Raw genomic sequence first — 18,795 nt, forward strand, 5'->3', positions numbered from 1 at the left:
TAGCAACAATTTTCACTTGGACTCACACTGAATTGATATTCGCATGTTTTATCGCAATTGTTGTCTCCACCTAGTCGCGGGCTGTCGCAGCCCAGTGAGATCCGCTCGCGCTTCCTGTCTCACGGAAACCGACGTGAGAAGGGTTCGCGATGGCTTTGCGACGCATTTGCGGCTATTTCGAAAGAAATTTTGTCGCACGAATTTGTTCAAAATTTCAGTGACGAGGGAGCGACACTTTGCGACTCGTGCGAGGAAACTGAGAAGCCCCGTGAATGTTTCAAGACACTTTTGAAACTCTCTCGCGAATGACGTTCGCAATTTGTCGCAAGCCGTTGCAGCCCGGTGAGATGCTGGCTTTAGTAACTCAGGCTGGAATGAACTAGCCTGGCTAACGCGACTTCAAAGCTCTGCGAGCTATTGGTCTGGCCAAGATATTAAGCCCAACCGTTTCCCAGAGCCCGTGGTTGACCCGCCTCCCTGAAATGCCTCAGTTTGCTACTGGTCGAAGCCAGAAAAGGCTGTGACGAAGCTTAAACCAATCACATCACTCTTTCCTCTGACGTATGCGACGCGGCGGGGCTAACTGGTAGATTAAACTCTTATCGAAGCCGGTCGGGAGCAAGGCGAAAACGTCCTTCCTTTCAATAAATACCTCCAGGGCTGCTCTTTGCTCCGTTTTCAATGAGAACTTGCTCCATGTTCGTAATGTTTCTAGTGAATGAAGCGCTTCCGGCATAGATTCTGTAAACAATCTATGGCTTCCGGTCGCAGTTCTACTACGTCAGTGCCTTGAACACGCCTCTACCCAGGGCCGTTGGAGATGCTCAGAGTTGATTGGTTCTCGATTTTTCGGGAGCTTGAAAGAGCTGTAGATAGCTTGCCTGGCCAGACTAGGAATGAACCAGAATCTGGAGCCATTAGAAAATGCTGAACCATTACATGTAAAATCGACCACAATTTACCTTTCTTCATTTAGCATGCATTTTTATCCAAAGTGCCTGACAACTCGGAGCATCCAACCCATGCAGAGTTAAGAACTTTGCTCCGGCAGTGGCTCTCTGCCAGCTGCAGGATTTGAACTCGCAACTTTCCAAAATGGTGGGGATCCTGGGAATCCTAACTGCCGGGAAAAGGAATCAGTTGAGACCCTGACACAACGGGGATTAGGCCGAACGTCGACTGCCTCCCGTGTTCGGAGGGATAGAGGCTCAGTGGTTAAAACTCGACGCTCATCGAGGGGTTATGAGTTTAAATCCCCATGACCAACTCAGAGTCACAGTTAAGCTATCTAATGCATTCTCTCACCTCACTGTTGGGGTCCTGGATGACTCTGTAGAGGGCTGGAACCAGATCCTTCTTCCGATAGAGGGAGCTCGCGTAGCTGGAGAATTGAGACTCGGGTAGTGTCTGATGGAGAGAGAGAGAGAGAAAGAAAAGAGGAACTTAAATACACAAGTAGGTATTATTAGCTCTGACAGCACATCTCTTGCAACTGCCATGCTTTCGTTGTTTTTTTTTGGGTGCGGTCAGACAGTTGAGAACACTTTAGGTTTCTCAAAGCGACAGCTGGTCCGTCCCGTCTTCACCAGATGACCAGCGTACACACTCCTTCACTTACCACCTGCTCTTTACTGGACCATTCAGTTCAGTTCAGTTCAGTTCTCGGTGTGTGTGTGTGGGCTTCAAGAGTCTCATACTTCGAGCTCCATTCATCTCACAAAAATCACACGACGCCTCAGACATCCTGAGAACAAGATTTGTTCCGATTCCTGTCTCTCCCTTGCAGCTTGTCATGTTCCCGAAAAACCGTTGAAGCATTGTCAGAGCTGCTGCTTGAGGACGGGAATTAACTTAACACCTTCTGACCAATCAACACACTGCAAAAACTAAAATCTAACCAAGATTAAATATCTTAAATCAAGGCAAAATATGCTTGTTATTTGTCTGCCAAGATAATTCTCCTTTCCAGGCAGGATGTGTGTAAGAGTATTTCACTTACTTTAAGCATTTTTTTCCCTCAATTATCTTAAAGTAGTTCTAGAATTTTAGAACCCACTATTGATGAAAATGTAGTATAAGGGTATATATTCAATGTATGCAAATTAAAAATAAAAAATTTCCCCATCAAAGGGGTGTATTTGAGCGACAAAACCGAGCTTCTGGGAAGCATTTCCTGGAAATCCCAGTCGGGAGTCACGTGACCGATGACGTAGTAAATTGACCAGAATGGCAGCATCCAGTACACTGTAAAAAAAAAAAAAAAATAGTTGAGAATACTTGAAATTTCAAGGCAACCGTCTGTATTAAGAATTTTATGTTTTGCCAATGATGTGCCCATGATAATCCAAACTATGATAAAACTTATCTTTATTAAGAATTCTTAATTAAGTCAATTTTCAATTCCTCATTCTGCCAACATAGATTTCTCTTTTTGCTGAACAGTGGCATTCACAGTAGTACAAAAAGGCAATTGAGGTTATCACAATTTTTTTTTTTTTAGATTTTTTTTGGGCTTTTTTCACCTCTATTTGGATAGGACAGTGTAGAGACAGGAAATGAGCGGGAGAGAGAGAGAGACATCGGGAAATGACCTCGGGTCGGAACCGAACCCGGGTCCCCGGATTTATGGTATGGCGCTTTATCCACCTGAGCCACGACGCCCCCGAGGTTATCACAATTTATCATTAAACTATACATGCCTTTTTTCATTGTTCTACACAATTACAAAACTTCAATATTGAAATAAAGTTTTTAAAACCCACGTCGTGGGTATGGCGTTGTGGCTCAGGTGGATAAGGCGCCATACCATAAATCCGGGGACCCGGGTTCGATTCCGACCCGAGGTCATTTCCCGATCCCTCCCCGTCCCTCTCTCCCGCTCATTTCCTGTCTCTACGCTGTCCTATCCAAATAAAGGTGAAAAAAGCCCCCCAAAAAAGTCTGATAACCTCAATTGCCTTTTTGTACTACTGTGAATGCCACTGTTCAGCAAAAAGAGAAATCTATGTTGGCAGAATGAGGAATTGAAAATTGACTTAATTAAGAATTCTTAATAAAGATAACAGTGTTATCATAGTTTGGATTATCATGGGCACATCGTTGGCAAAACATAAAATTCTTAATGCAGACTGTTGCCTTGAAATTTCAAGTATTCTCAACAATTCTTTTTTTACAGTGTATAAACACAAGCGACATGAGTGAATCAGACTGCGATTATTCAGACGAAATTGCGTCTGAAGACGAAAGTGAATCGTGTTCCAGTCGAGGCGAGTCGATGCGCAACATTTTTTCTACTAAATCAGAGGTCTGGGCCGAAATGCGCGTCGTGATCGGCAGTATATTTGGGGCGAACCGATGGCGTTCAAGCGGCCTTTCCAACAACACGGAAATGACTGCAGCTGTCAAAGTCTGCTTTGTGTGCGTTCGGAGCTTGGGGAGAAGAAAAATGCGGGCCTGAATGGGGACAGTCACGGCTGTATCGTAGAAGTGCAAAGCAGGAACTCGTCCAGGGATCGTCTAGTTCTCGTTTAGTTAAAGAACCCTTTAATTGTCCTAAAGGTTCGGGAAGCTCGTTCAAAGCGCGCCTCAAGATTCTCCCATGGACTATAAAAAACACTTTTCCCTTTACACTCACCAGCATAAATACGTGCACTAGCCTTCAACTAGCACCAGTCTGCCCTCGTCCGCTTTACTTGCCGGTTCCACTCAGCGAGATCGTATCTATTATTCTTATCAGGTTCAGGGAACTGATGCAGAGATACTCCGTCTTTGTTGGTTTTAGAACAGCTGTACGCGACACACTTTTTTACCATTCTTTAAATTTGTTTCTTAAGACGAGGATTTTTTAAGATGTTACCTTGACAGTTTCGGCGATAAACTTCCGCCTTCTTCAAAACAGTCACCAGATGTCGAGTGGTGACGTGCCTTATCAGCTGATGTTACTCTAAGGAGGCGTGAACGTCTTTTTTTGTAATTGGGCGGGACGTTCACGCCTCCTTAGAGTAACATCAGCTGATAAGGCACGTCACCACTCGACATCTGGTGACTGTTTTGAAGAAGGCGGAAGTTTATCGCCGAAACTGTCAAGGTAACATCTTAAAAAATCCTCGTCTTAAGAAACGAGTTTAAAGAATAGTTTCAATAGGTAGACATAATGAACTTTCACTACACACTTTACCATCGTATACAGTGGAAATAATCCATAGATCCGCGAATTGTCACTCACAGTATGTACAGGCAGTGAGCTGTCTAGCTTGTCAATTTACTACGTCATCGGTCACATGATCGCGGAGCGATGTTTTGCTTGTGGGCTATCGCAGAAAATCCTCTATAAAATCATTACGGATAAACATTTTTTAGTGATTTTTTTTTTTGTAATATACTACAAATATTAGTATTCACCGTTACATGCAAAGGAGATTTTCAAATTCTAAAACTACTTTAATAAAAGGTATTATAACTTGTTATTGAGGTTTTATTACTGGTCATGAGTAAGTTCTGTCTTAAAATGAGAATTACCATAATTTCATCGGTGTTATATTAACCATGACAAGTTTGTCAAAGTCAGAATTTCTTATTTCAAGCATCTTATCCTAACACAAAACAAATAACTAAGGCCCACTTTACACGGGGACGGTCTGAAACAAAAACGCAAAAGTCCGTTTTCGTTCTCGCTTTTTTCCGCGTCTACACGACCGTTTTCAAGGAGGAAATCTGCGTCTATACGGTGACGCATAAATGTGTGGAATTCAATTGGATGTGCATGCCAGGCGGCTAGGTGGTGCTGTGAAAGACCTCCGCTATGTCTGCACGCATGCGCGACGTCTTCCGTCTTGTCTGATCTGCACATCTGCGCCGCGAAAACTTTGACTACTCTGGCTATGGCTAGTCGTGAGGTTAAGAAAAACTTCGTCTGCACGCCTCCGACGAATCGGTGTATCCAAAAATTCATAAAGGTAATTGCATACCCGCCTCTGTTCATTAACGGTATATGTGCAGATTCGGTATAGATGTTCGAAGGACTCCTGGACGTTTATTAAAGCTGCCAGAGCAGCTTGAAGGTCCGTTGGATCGATGTAATCAGACATGCTCTTACTTTTTTACTTACTTTCTTACTTCCCGGGCTGGCATGTACAGTATATGACATATGTATGACGTAAACGCGTACCCGACGTGAGCAGATCCGAGCAGAGTTTCGCGTATTGGGTAGTTTAGACGGATATGCAACGGGGGCTGTTTTTAACTTATCCACTCTGGAAGGCGTTTTCAATTTTTTCCGTTTTTCAGCCTCGGAAACGCCGTCCCCGTGTAGACGAAAGGCACTTCCGATAAAATATTTAGTCGTTTTTACCCGACAGCGTCCTCGTGTAAACGGGCCCTAAATTAAATGAATTGTTGTATTGTCAATCTGGCAACAAAAATCGGCTACAAAATGGATTGGTCTGTTGTTTTGATTTTGATTTATTTGGCGGTCTCAGTTGGTATAAACACTTACTTAAACAGAGCACACCGATATGCCCAGATGAAATAGTCAAACTGTTGGTTGGGGGACAAAGTATCTAGCATGTTAAAGTGAGTAGTAGGGCTGGGTATCACCAGATACCTCACGATACGATACTATGGCGATATTTTGCCCACGATAACGATAATATCATGGTACAGCGATTCTGCGATAATCGATATATTGCAAGAAATTTCAACCACATCACGATATCTGTGTCACTGAAGAAAATCAGAATTTATTGACCACTGTAAAATTACATTTCACATACATAACTACACACTCTTGCCAGACATATATTTGTCTCTATTCCACTGCTGGCAAAACCAAGAGTTGCTTCACTACAACATACAGAAAATTCCCATTTCTGTGCTAGTATTCTCAACTTTTCTGGAAGCATGGACACATCAGTGCTGCTTAACAAGCAGAATCAAATTGTTTTATGAAAACTTAAAACTTGCACTGCAGACTGCACATACATTTCAGTGCTAACACTAATATCAATTTGTTCTTTGTAAACTTGAGAACATTTAACTTGTGCTTATTTTGCAGGAACAACACACTGTCTGAAACACACTGAAAAGTGCAGTGGGCATCTAAGGCTACGTTCACACTGCAGGCTGAAGTGACTCAAATCCGATCTTTTCGCCCATATGTGACCTGTATCCGATCTTTTATTGACAATATGAACGACACAGATCCGATTTTTTCAAATCCGACCCAGGCCGTTTGGATATGTGGTGCTAATTCCGATTCCTATCCGCTCTTTTCATATGTGACTTCAGTCTGAACCACCAGGTCGCATTCATCCGACTTACACGTCATCAACAAGCCACAAACGTCACTATTCTGCGCTGAAGTAGGCGACGGGTCTCTCAAAAAAAAGTTACAACAACATGGCGCATAATCACGAGCGCAGATAGAGGGTGGGACTCGTCCCACCCAGATTTAAATTCACCTCGTTCGGTCTCCCCCACTTATAGGGAGGAAAAAACGTCTATGCTGTCTGTCTTTCTTTGCATAAGGCAAACCTCACGGAAAAATCAAAAGACTAATTACCATTCGGTTTATTGAGGTGCACAGCAGTGTATACATAGTTGCAACAACTCGCATAAAACAAAACAAAGACTGATATTCGGTTGGTTGAGCTGCGCAGACTGCACAGGTTGCGAGCTCGAGCTTGGTTGCTATGGTAACCCACAAGAAGTTTGACAGGCATATCAGGGTTGGGGTTGGTTTGCTGGCAGCTTTGTCCCCCCCAGTTCAAAAAACGTATCTGCGCCCCTGCGCATGACATCAATGCGAGGGACGCTTCGGGCTGTGAAGGTTCTGAATCTTCTCAATGGAAGGACGCAGAGGTTAGGGAGCTGATTTCCATTTGGGGGGATGCAGCTATTCAAGCTAGATTGGATGGGTCATACCGCAACCGGGCGGTTTTACTTCCGTAAACACCGGCCATGCTCACTGCGTGTGACGTCGTCGTATCCTGCAATGCGCATGCGGAACACTTTTAGGTCGCTTTTCGTTCATACTGAGGATCACATACAAGTCGCATATATTTGTTAATGTGAACGACCTCACAAAAAAATCGGATTTCACAAAAAAATCGGAATTGAGCATTAAGCCTTGCAGTGTGAACGTAGCGCAAGTCTCCCTGAGCACAATTATGAAACAAAGTGCAGTGTGGGTCAGTGTCCACACACTGAAACTGAACTGAAACCTCAGTGAATCACGTTTCTTCCGAACTTTGAGTAAATACTCAAAATAAAATGCAGTGTCTCGCACACACTAACATTGAAAACGCAAGATAAAGTGCAGCTTCTTGCCTTTGGCCTTAAAGGACAAAATTAAGTTCACAGTTACAGTAAGTCACACATCACTGAAGTAGACGGGAGGACTTTGGCGCTGTCCAGTGTAGTTTTCTTCGGGTCGGGTTTCGGTGGCTCCGGCTGAGCTAATATGTCGGGGTGGTGTCGTGCTAAGTAAGTTCGCAAGTTTGTTGTGTTACCTGAATATCTAATTGGAGCGAAACAGGTTTTGCAAAGTGCGTACTCTTTGTCCGGCTCACTGTTTTTTTTCTCCTTTCCTTTGGAATCCAAAGTGCCTCCAAACATCTGCCTTAAAGTTCGGCGGCGTCTCTAGGTTTACGTTAACAGCCATGCTTGCTTGGTTTTTTCCTCACTGCAACCGCCGGGGAAAAAAGAGAAGACGAAGAGTGCCTTGCAGTGAGGGAGCGGCACAGCGACACCTCGCAGAGCGGAGGTGCGGAAGTCGTACTGGATTTACAACCCGTCTGAAACATGATTTATTATTTGAAAAAATATCGATATTCAAATTGAGTATCGATATTGAATCGGAAGACAAAGTATCGCGATATATCGCCGTATCGATATTTTTGCACACCCCTAGTGAGGAGTACAACTTTACTTGTTTTTATTATAAATACACTAGTTTTAAGACATCTGTGGGGTTTCTAAAGCTAGATATATTTACTTGTTTTTAAAAATCTTGCCAAGTCAAATTTTCTTGTTCTGTTGGCAGATAATTTTGCTTATTTTAAGTAAAATATTCCTAATTTTATTACTTTTTTAAATGGCGCTAAAATGCTTGTCGAGAACGCCCCAGGATTGTCCGCTTTGCTTATACAGACTTCTTGTGCAGCGGGGAAAAAAAAAAAAAAAAAAAATGCACTGCTATGTGTTCTATATGTAGAAGAACTATCGAGGAGACGACGGGGACAACCTCGAACTTCAATCGTCATTTGGCAAGACTCCACCCAGAGAAGGAAGTGACACGCTATGTTCATTGCTCTGTTGATAGTGGGTGGGGCTTGCTGAGCGATGAACGAGCTTTTTATCTGTAGCCTGTTAACTAAGGCCAAGTTTACATTAGACCGTATCTGTCTCGTTTTCTTCGCGGATGCACTGTCCGTTTACATTAAAACGCCTGGAAACGCCGGGAAACAGGAATCCGCCAGGGTCCACGTATTCAATCCAGATCGTGTCTGGTCCGGTGCTGTGTAAACATTGAGAATACGCGGATACGCTGTGCTGAGCTCTAGCTGGCGTCGTCATTGGACAACGTCACTGTGACATCCACCTTCCTGATTCGCTGGCGTTGGTCATGTGATGCGACTGCTGAAAAACGGCGCGGACTTCCGCCTTGTATCACCTTTCATTAAAGAGTATAAAAGTATGAAAATACTGCAAATACTGATGCAAATACTGCCCATTGTGTAGTTATGATTGTCTTTAGGCTTGCCATCCTTCCACTTGCAAGTGGTAAGTGACGCGCATGCCCGACATGCACTGAGATCACACACACAGCGGCTCAGTCCCGAATTACTGCTCGTGCACTTCACTCGCGTGCTCTGTGAGCTGCGCAGGGCCGGAGTGCGCACCCTCCAGAGGGCACTCGCTGTTCAGGGCGGAGTGATTTGGAGCGCAGGATGCCTGCGGAGCCGAGCGTATCCGTGTATTGGCGTTGCTGTGTGCACGCAAATCGTTTTAAAAACGTTAATCTGATGATCCGCTGATACGGTCTAATGTAAACCTCACCTAAAATGGGGCAGTAACGTTAGTCCGACACAGTCGCAGAGACGCTTTCGCATGAAGGCAGCAACAGCCACCGTCACATGGTGCGGATGGAGTCTTGTTCTCGGACTCGACTCGAAATTTTCTTTAAATGACTCGGACTTGAACACTGCGGACTCGAGACTGGACTCGGACTCGAGGTTTCGTGACTCGACTACAACACTGGCATCATCTCCCAAGATGCTTTTCTATCAGTATTGTACACTATACGCAAGTGTTGTACCGCTGGCTACATTAAACACTGTCGCACAACAAGTATTTAACATGAGAAGAGAATCCGTTTCCGTTGCACTTTTGGTTTTGTACCATGTTTCGTGCAAACCTAAAGTGTGATACACATCATGTATCGTTTAAATCTCTGTTGTGAAGATCAGCTTTTTTTTTTTTTTTAATATACACGTTATACAGACACGAGTGTTGTACTGGGAAATACGACACTCGTATTTTTCATTCGAGCTCCATCCGGGACATGGAGAACCAAAACCATGACTTAAATCTCTGTGTCAGTCGTGAGTAAATCGATGAATTGTTGCCATAAATTTGGGCACTTTTGGTTTGTGAATGTGTCGATATAATAAAAAGAAAAATCACATGTTGGCTTGAAAGTATGAAGTTTGTGTTGAAACTTTTTTTTTTATTTTATACGAAACATCGTGGATCTGAGCGACACATTTAAATAATATTGGCTGGCTTTTTTTTTTTTGGTATATCTGATATATTCCGTTCAGCTAGCATGATATTGAACGAGTCGAAGACGAGTAGCTGAATGGAATATATCTGATATACCATGACTACATATCAGCATTCTCAAAGGCCAACGCTAGCTTAATCGTGACTCGGTGCTGTTAGCGCAGCACTCCAGTTACCTTCCAGCCAGTGCAGCGTTCATCAGCAGTGTTAGGGCCCGTTTACACGAGGACGCTTGTCGGGTAAAAACGACTAAATATTTTATCGGAAGTGCCTTTCGTCTACACGGGGACGGCGTTTCCGAGGCTGAAAAACGGAAAAAATTGAAAACGCCTTCCAGAGTGGATAAGTTAAAAACAGCCCCCGTTGCATATCCGTCTAAACTACCCAATACGCCAAACTCTGCTCGGATCTGCTCACGTCGGGTACGCGTTTACGTCATACATGTGTCATATACTGTACATGCCAGCCCGGGAAGTAAGAAAGTAAGTAAAAAAGTAAGAGCATGTCTGATTACATCGATCCAACGGACCTTCAAGCTGCTCTGGCAGCTTTAATAAACGTCCAGGAGTCCTTCGAACATCTATACCGAATCTGCACATATACCGTTAATGAACAGAGGCGGGTATGCGATTACCTTTATGAATTTTTGGATACACCGATTCGTCGGAGGCGTGCAGACGAAGTTTTTCTTAACCTCACGAGTAGCCATAGCCAGAGTAGTCAAAGTTTTCGCGGCGCAGATGTGCAGATCAGACAAGACGGAAGACGTTGCGCATGCGTGCAGACATAGCGGAGGTCTTTCACAGCGCCACCTAGCCGCCTGGCATGCACATCCAATTGAATTCCACACATTTATGCGTCACCGTATAGACGCAGATTTCCTCCTTGAAAACGGTCGTGTAGATGCGGAAAAAAGTGAGAACGAAAACAAACTTTTGCGTTTTTGTTTCAGACCATCCCCGTGTAAAGTGGGCCTTAGTGAATGCTAATAAAGCAGTCAAGCCAGTGCTACTAAAAGCAAGTAGCACAGGCTAATGACCGAGAAGCATGGATGCAAACGGCGTGCCTTTTGGCGGACGCCGCCTTTTTCACTGCTGTCTGGGGGACTTGTGTGAATCGCGCAGATCCGATTAGTTTGTTTTTTTTTTTTTTTTTTGGGGGGGGGGGGGGGGGGGGGGCGCGTTGTAGTGTCTGATTATAATTTCATCAAAGTAAATTCTGCATTAAAATTATTAAATAAGCAAATGCCGTTACAGTCCATGAAACACAGGAAGTACAAGTATGAGAAGAAAACAGTAAATCAGAAAGCTGCGCACGTAAAGCCAATTGGCTGCGCGCCATTATCTGCTGCTGGCTGCACTTCACTGCACGCGCGAGGATTTCCATCAGTCCAACGCAAGTTACATAATTGGCTTTACGTGCGCAGCTTTCTGATTTACTGTTTTCTTCTCATACTTATACTTCCTATGTTTCATGGGCTGTAACGGCGTTTGCTTATTTAGTAATTTTAATACAGAATTTACTTTGATGAAATTATAATAAGACACTCCAACGCCCCCCCCCAAAAAAAAAAAAAAAAACAACTCATCGGATCTGCATGATTCACACAAGTCCCCCAGACAGCCATGAAAAAGGCGGCATCCGCCAAAAGGCGCGCCGTTTGCATCCATGATTAGAAGCTAAGATTTCTGTCTCCAGACTCTTCTTTCACGCTGCATGTTACAGTCCTGATATGTAGTGTGTGTGTGTGTGTGTGTGTGTGTGTGTGTATTATAATAATAATAATATTGGCTGGCTTTTTTTCATGGTATGTCAGATATATTCCATTCAGCTACTCGTCTTCGACTCGTTCAACATCATTCTAGCTGAACGGAATATATCAGAATATACCAAGAAAAAAAGCCAGCCGATATTATTTAAACACGTCGCTCAGATCTATGAAATCAATTTTGTGCCAAAATGTTCATACAATACTTTTGAAATATCAAACGAAAACGACAAATCAAAATACAAAAAAAGAAGTCATTTTTTTTTAGACTGGCAAACAAATTATTCGTGTAATCGTGCAAAATATCAGTCTATTACTCTTCAGAAACCTTTTATTTTTGTTCCGCGTCTTTCTCAGTTTTGCTTGACGTCATTTATTTTGGTTGCGATTCCAGCTTTCTCGTTTGCGCTCCCTGACTTTTTGCTTGCAGTTTTGGCACAAACTTGACGTGTGGGTGGGCTGTCCAGGAATGCATTCCCATTGGCTAACTTGTGTTTGACTGACAGCTACGCTCAGCCATTCCCTACTCGGATTCTGGCGGACTGTTTGACGAGTGACCGATCCATTGACGGTAAACAAGGATCGAGTGGACTTCAGTGGCGACTATGATACTGAATTAATTCAACAAAGTGTAAATTCAATATCATAGTCGCCACTGAAGTCCACTCCATCCTTGTTTACCGTCAATGGATCCGTCACTCGTCAAACAATCCGCCAGAATCCGAGTAGGAAATGGCCGCAACAGCCTCCGGGGGAATGGCTGAGCGTAGCTGTCAGTCAAACACAAGTTAGCCAATGGGAATGCATTCCTGGACAGCCCGCCCACACGAAGTTTGTGCCAAAACTGCAAGCAAAAAGTCAGGGAGCGCAAACGAGAAAGCTGGAATCGCAACCAAAATAAATTACGCCAAACAAAACTGAGAAAGACGCAGAACAAAAATAAAAGGTTTCTGAAGAGTAATAGACTGATATTTTGCACGATTACACGAATAATTTGTTTGCCAGTCTAAAAAAATTGACAATTTTCTTTTTTTGCATTTTGATTTGTCGTTTTTGTTTGATATTTCAAAAGTATTGTATGAACATTTTGGCACAAAATTGATTCCATACAGATCCACGATGTTTCGTATAAAATTAAAAAAAAATTTTTTTTCAACACAAACTCGTGTGATTTTTCTTATAATATCGACACATTCACAAACAAAAAGTGCCCAAATTTATGGCAACAATTCATCGATTTACTCACGACTTGTGTGAATCATGCAGATCCAATGAGGTTGTTTTTTTTGGGGGGGGCAGGGCGTTGGAGTGTCTGATTATAATTTCATCAAAGTAATTTCTGTATTAAAATTACTAAATAAGCAAATGCTACAGTATTTTTCACTCAGACTTAAGTATTCATTTCCCTCTGTAATTTACTTAGTTACTTTCAAAACAAACAAACGACAGCTACAAGTTTTACATCTCCGATGTGTCCCTTTTCCAGTTTTTCAATTTCTGTTGGTATGTTTTTCTCTCCCCTCCTAGAACTGCCACCTTATTGTGGTGGAGGGGTTTGTGTGCTTGAATGATCCTAGGAGCTATGTTGTCGGGGGCATTATGCCCCTGTTAGGGTTTCCCAAGGCAGACAGGTCCTAGGTGACAGGCCAGACCAAGAGCAGTTCACCAAAAAAAACCCTATGGAGAAAAAATCCAGGACTGTGACGTCGCCCGGTAGGACGCAGCCGGGGCCCCACCCTGGAGCCAGGCCCGGGGTTGGGGCTCGTATGCGAGCGCTTGGTGGCCGGGCCTTTGCCCATGGGGCCCGGCCGGGCTCAGCCCGAAGAGGTGACGTGGGCCCGACCTCCTGTGGGTTCACCACCCACAGAGGTAGCAGTAGGGGTTTGGTGCAGTGTGGATTGGGTGGCAGTCGAAGGCAGGGGCCTCGACGACCTGATCCCCGGACACAGCGGCTGGCTGTTGGGACATGGAATGTCACTTCGCTGGGGGGGAAGGAGCCTGAGCTTGTGCGGGAGGTTGAGAGGTACCGGCTAGAGATAGTCGGGCTCACCTCCACGCACAGCTTGGGCTCTGGAACCCAGCTCCTCGAGAGGGGCTGGACTTTCCACTTCTCTGGAGTCGCCCGTGGTGAGCGGCGGCGGGCTGGTGTGGGCTTCCTTATAGCTCCCCAGCTCAGCCGCCATGTGTTGGAGTTTACCCCAGTGAACGAGAGGGTCGCCTCTCTGCGCCTTCGGATTGGGGAGAGGGCTCTTGCTGTTGTTTGTGTCTACGGGCCAAATAGCAGTATAGAGTATCCGGCCTTCTTGGAGTCCCTGGGAGAGGTACTGAGGGGTGCTCAGACTGGGGACTCCATTGTGCTACTGGGGGACTTCAATGCTCACGTGGGCGATGACAGTGACACCTGGAGGGGCGTGGTTGGGAGGAACGGCCTCCCCGATCTGAACCCGAGTGGTGTTTTGTTATTGGACTTCTGTGCTAGTCACAGTTTGTCCATAACGAACACCATGTTCGAGCATAGGGGTGTCCATAAGTGCACGTGGCACCAGGACACCTTAGGTCGGAGGTCGATGATCGACTTTGTAGTCGTGTCATCTGATCTCCGACCCTATGTCTTGGACACTCGGGTGAAGAGAGGGGCTGAGTTGTCAACTGATCACCACCTGGTGGTGAGTTGGATCCGCTGGCGGAGGAGGAAGCTGGACAGACCTGGCAGGCCCAAACGTATGGTGAGGGTCTGCTGGGAACGTCTGGCCGAGCACTCTGTTGGGGAGGTCTTTAACTCCCACCTCCGGGAGAGCTTTTCCCAGCTTCCGAGGGAGGCGGGGGACATTGAGTCTGAGTGGACCATGTTCTCTACCTCCATTGTGGACGCAGCTGTTCGGAGCTGTGGCCGCAAGGTCTCCGGTGCCTGTCGTGGCGGCAATCCCCGAACCCGGTGGTGGACACCGGAAGTAAGGGATGCCGTCAAGCTGAAGGAGTCCTATCGGGCCATGTTGACCTCCGGGACTCCTGAGGCAGCCGACGGGTATCGGCAGGCCAGGCGTGCTGCAGCTCGGGCAGTTGCAGAGGCAAAAACTCGGAACCGGGAGGAGTTCGGGGAGGCCATGGAGAAGGACTATCGGTCGGCCTCGAAGAAATTCTGGCAAACCGTCCGGCGCCTCAGGAGGGGGAAGCAGTACTCTGCCAACACTGTTTACAGTGCGGGTGGGGAGCTGTTGACCTCGACTGGGGACATTGTCGGGCGGTGGAAGGAATACTTTGAGGATCTCCTCAATCCCACCGTCATGTCTTCCACTGAGGAGACTGAGGCTGATGACTCAGAGGTGGACTCGTCCATTACCCAAGCCGAAGTCACTGAGGTGGTTTGCAAGCTCCTCGGTGGCAAGGCACCGGGGGTGGATGAGATCCGCCCTGAGTATCTCAAGTCTCTGGATGTTGTGGGGCTGTCTTGGTTGACACGCCTCTGCAACATCGCGTGGCGGTCGGGGACAGTGCCTCTGGAGTGGCAGACTGGGGTGGTGGTCCCTCTTTTTAAGAAAGGGGACCGGAGAGTGTGCTCCAATTATAGGGGAATCACACTTCTCAGCCTCCCAGGGAAAGTTTACTCCAGGATACTGGAGAGGAGAATTCGACCAATAGTCGAACCTCGGATCCAGGAGGAACAATGCGGTTTTCGTCCTGGTCGCGGAACACTGGACCAGCTCTATACCCTTCATAGGGTGCTCGAGGGTTCATGGGAGTTTGCCCAACCAGTCCACATGTGCTTTGTGGATCTGGAGAAGGCATTCGACCGTGTCCCCCGTGGTATTCTGTGGGGGGTGCTTCGGGAGTATGGGGTTCGGGGCTCTTTGCTAAGGGCTGTCCGGTCCCTGTACGAACGGAGCAGGAGTCTGGTTCGCATTGCCGGCAGTAAGTCAGACCTGTTCCCGGTGCATGTTGGACTCCGTCAGGGCTGCCCTTTGTCACCGGTTCTGTTCATAATTTTTATGGACAGAATTTCTAGGCGCAGCCAGGGGCCGGAAGGAATCCTGTTTGGGAACCACAGGATTTCATCTCTGCTTTTTGCGGATGATGTTGTCCTGTTGGCTTCTTCAAACCAGGACCTTCAGCATGCACTGGGGCGGTTTGCAGTCGAGTGTGAAGCAGCTGGGATGAGAATCAGCACCTCCAAGTCCGAGGCCATGGTTCTCGACCGGAAAAGGGTGGCTTGCCCTCTCCAGGTTGGTGGAGAAGTCCTGCCTCAAGTGGAGGAGTTTAAGTATCTCGGGATCTTGTTCACGAGTGAGGGAAGGATGGAGCGTGAGATCGACAGGCGGATCGGTGCAGCCTCCGCAGTGATGCGGTCGCTTTACCGGTCCGTCGTGGTGAAGAAGGAGCTGAGCCAAAAGGCGAAGCTCTCAATTTACCGGTCGATCTACGTTCCGACTCTCACCTATGGTCATGAGCTTTGGGTAATGACAGAAAGAACAAGATCGCGGATACAAGCGGCTGAAATGAGTTTCCTTCGCAGGGTGGCTGGGCGCTCTCTTAGAGATAGGGTGAGAAGCACAGTCACTCGGGAGGAGCTCGGAGTAGAGCCGCTGCTCCTCCACATCGAGAGGAACCAGCTGAGGTGGCTCGGGCATCTTTTTCGGATGCCTCCTGGACGCCTCCCTGGGGAGGTGTTCCAGGCATGTCCCCCCGGGAGGAGGCCCCAGGGAAGACCCAGGACACGCTGGAGGGACTATGTCTCTCGGCTGGCCTGGGAATGCCTCGGTGTTCTTCCCGAGGAGCTGGCCGAGGTGTCTGGGGAAAGGGAAGTTTGGGCTTCCATGCTTAGACTGCTGCCTCCGCGACCCGGTCCTGGATAAGCGGAAGAAGACGAGATGAGATGTTTTTCTCTTGTAAGTACGCGTGAAGAATATCCAATGAAGGTTTGGGAGCCTTTTGGGCGTTCAGTGCGTCTCTCTCTTTCCCAGAGAACAAAGACATGCTTCATTGGATATTCGCATCAGCTCCGACGTGTGACGTTGAGTCGTCTTGACAACCATGCAATTTTGTAAACCATCTTCAGTGCTCGTTCTCCATTGGGTAGAGTGACGTAATACACGTAGGACAGGCGATATGCTAACAATATTGCATGCGACCAAACCAAATGAATGAAACCTGCTAGAAGGGAACAGAGCATACGTTTTTATTCAATTGAAAAAAAAAAAAAGTGTCCCCTGTATGGATAATAATTCCTGATATTTCACGCCGATGACATCACTCCCAGGGTTTTCCCACTGACTGGATTGTCATTTTTTGGATGTGTCCATATAATAATCAAGAACATTACATGGTGACGCGAAGATGTGAAGTTTATCTTCTTGTGTTGAAAAATATATCACTTGTTCACGTCACTCACTTGTGATGTATACATTCACCACTTGAAGCGAAACTTCATTTCTTCGCGCCACCGTGTAATATCCTCTAGATATGGCATATCGCTCACCCTGAACGTGGAATGAAATAAAAGTGAAAGAAGAAAGTGAGCCCTGGAGAGAAAAAAAAAAAAAAAGAATGACTCACCTTGAATTCTGAAAGCCATTCCTCCACTACTCTCCCCTCCCCCAGCATTCTAGAGAGAGACAGAGAGAGAGAGAGAGAATATTAATGAGATGGATTTTGTTTTTCCTCAAAGCATCTGCTTTGACCTTTTCCTGTTGGAGGGGAGACGGTCTCTAGTGTGTCTCTGTTAGCCGATATCAAACCATGCAGTACGGCTGGAGCTTCACCGACAGGACTTTTAAAGTGCTGATGACACGTTTTTGACATCTTTGGTGAGGTTTTATAACATAAAAAGTAATTCCCGATGATCCATATATTAATTCATGAAGGCGCCTATTTTACAAGTTATGACGATGTAGCTCACTCCAGCCCTGTCTAGTTCAGAAGGAACGATCTAAAGTGGGACACTTTGCGCAATAAATGTTGCAAGCTATATACACTCTATACAAGCTATATATAGAAGCGAGGGCGGCACGGTGGTATAGTGGTTAGTGCTGTCGCCTCACAGCAAGAAGGTCCGGGTTCGAGCCCCGTGGCCGGCGAGGGCCTTTCTGTGTGGAGTTTGCATGTTCTCCCCGTGTCCGCGTGGGTTTCCTCCGGGTGCTCCGGTTTCCCCCACAGTCCAAAGACATGCAGGTTAGGTTAACTGGTGACTCTAAATTGACCGTAGGTGTGAATGTGAGTGTGAATGGTTGTCTGTGTCTATGTGTCAGCCCTGTGATGACCTGGCGACTTGTCCAGGGTGTACCCCGCCTTTCGCCCGTAGTCAGCTGGGATAGGCTCCAGCTTGCCTGCGACCCTGTAGAAGGATAAAGCGGCTAGAGATAATGAGATGAGATGAGATATATATGAGTGATTCCACGCTTATGGGTACTGAAATGGGGACATGAACTTCTCATCTCATCTCATTATCTCTAGCCGCTTTATCCTGTTCTACAGGGTCGCAGGCAAGCTGGAGTCTATCCCAGCTGACTACGGGTGAAAGGCGGGGTACACCCTGGACAAGTCGCCAGGTCATCACAGGGCCGACACATAGACACAGACAACCATTCACATTCACACCTACGCTCAATTTAGAGTCACCAGTTAACCTAACCTGCATGTCTTTGGACTGTGGGGGAAACTGGAGCACCCGGAGGAAACCCACGCGGACACGGGGAGAACATGCAAACTCCGCACAGAAAGGCCCTCGCCGGCCCCGGGGCTCGAACCCAGGACCTTCTTGCTGTGAGGCGACAGCGCTAACCACTACACCACCGTGCCGCCCCTGGGACATGAACTTATTTTTAAAAATTCACCTAAAACCATTTCTTTTTTTACCATCAGGTCACAAAACATGTAATCTTTAATGAATGATATGTTAAAAGATAACTTTAATTTTCTGAGATGTAATAAAAACATTTTTATATGCCAAAGTCAGAACGTAACAGGAGTGTTGTGGACATATATATTCTCAATTTTAACAATGTAGAATTACTTTTTGAAGCATAGGAAGGTGATGTTTCAGCAAATATAATTAATAAACATGTGTAGTAGAATAAACATACACATTCTTTCAATAAGATTAACATGGTATATAGCTAGATTGTAATTAATTTGTAACAGACGCGAGATGGACAATCGTAACACAAGTAATGGAACAGACATCATTTTGGAACTCATAGGCTTGACTTTGGCATATAAATATGTTTTTATTACATCTCAGAAAATTAAAG

At 45.9% G+C, this 18,795-nt stretch overlaps 1 protein-coding gene across 1 annotated transcript in view; it reads right to left on the minus strand.

Annotated features, from left to right (window-relative positions):
- Positions 1 to 18,795, minus strand: part of LOC132892040 (hyccin 2-like) — a 216,987-nt gene that overhangs the window by 76,820 nt on the left and 121,372 nt on the right. The window contains exons 3-4 of the mRNA XM_060930361.1: positions 17,102 to 17,150; positions 1,306 to 1,407 (exon numbers count right to left, since the gene is read on the minus strand). Coding sequence (XP_060786344.1) covers positions 1,306 to 1,407; positions 17,102 to 17,149 — 150 coding nt within the window. The 5' untranslated portion in view covers position 17,150. The remainder of the gene's footprint in view (positions 1 to 1,305; positions 1,408 to 17,101; positions 17,151 to 18,795) is intronic.

This window comes from Neoarius graeffei, chromosome 9 (genome assembly GCF_027579695.1).
Source record: "Neoarius graeffei isolate fNeoGra1 chromosome 9, fNeoGra1.pri, whole genome shotgun sequence".
Taxonomy (NCBI): Eukaryota; Metazoa; Chordata; class Actinopteri; order Siluriformes; family Ariidae; genus Neoarius; species Neoarius graeffei.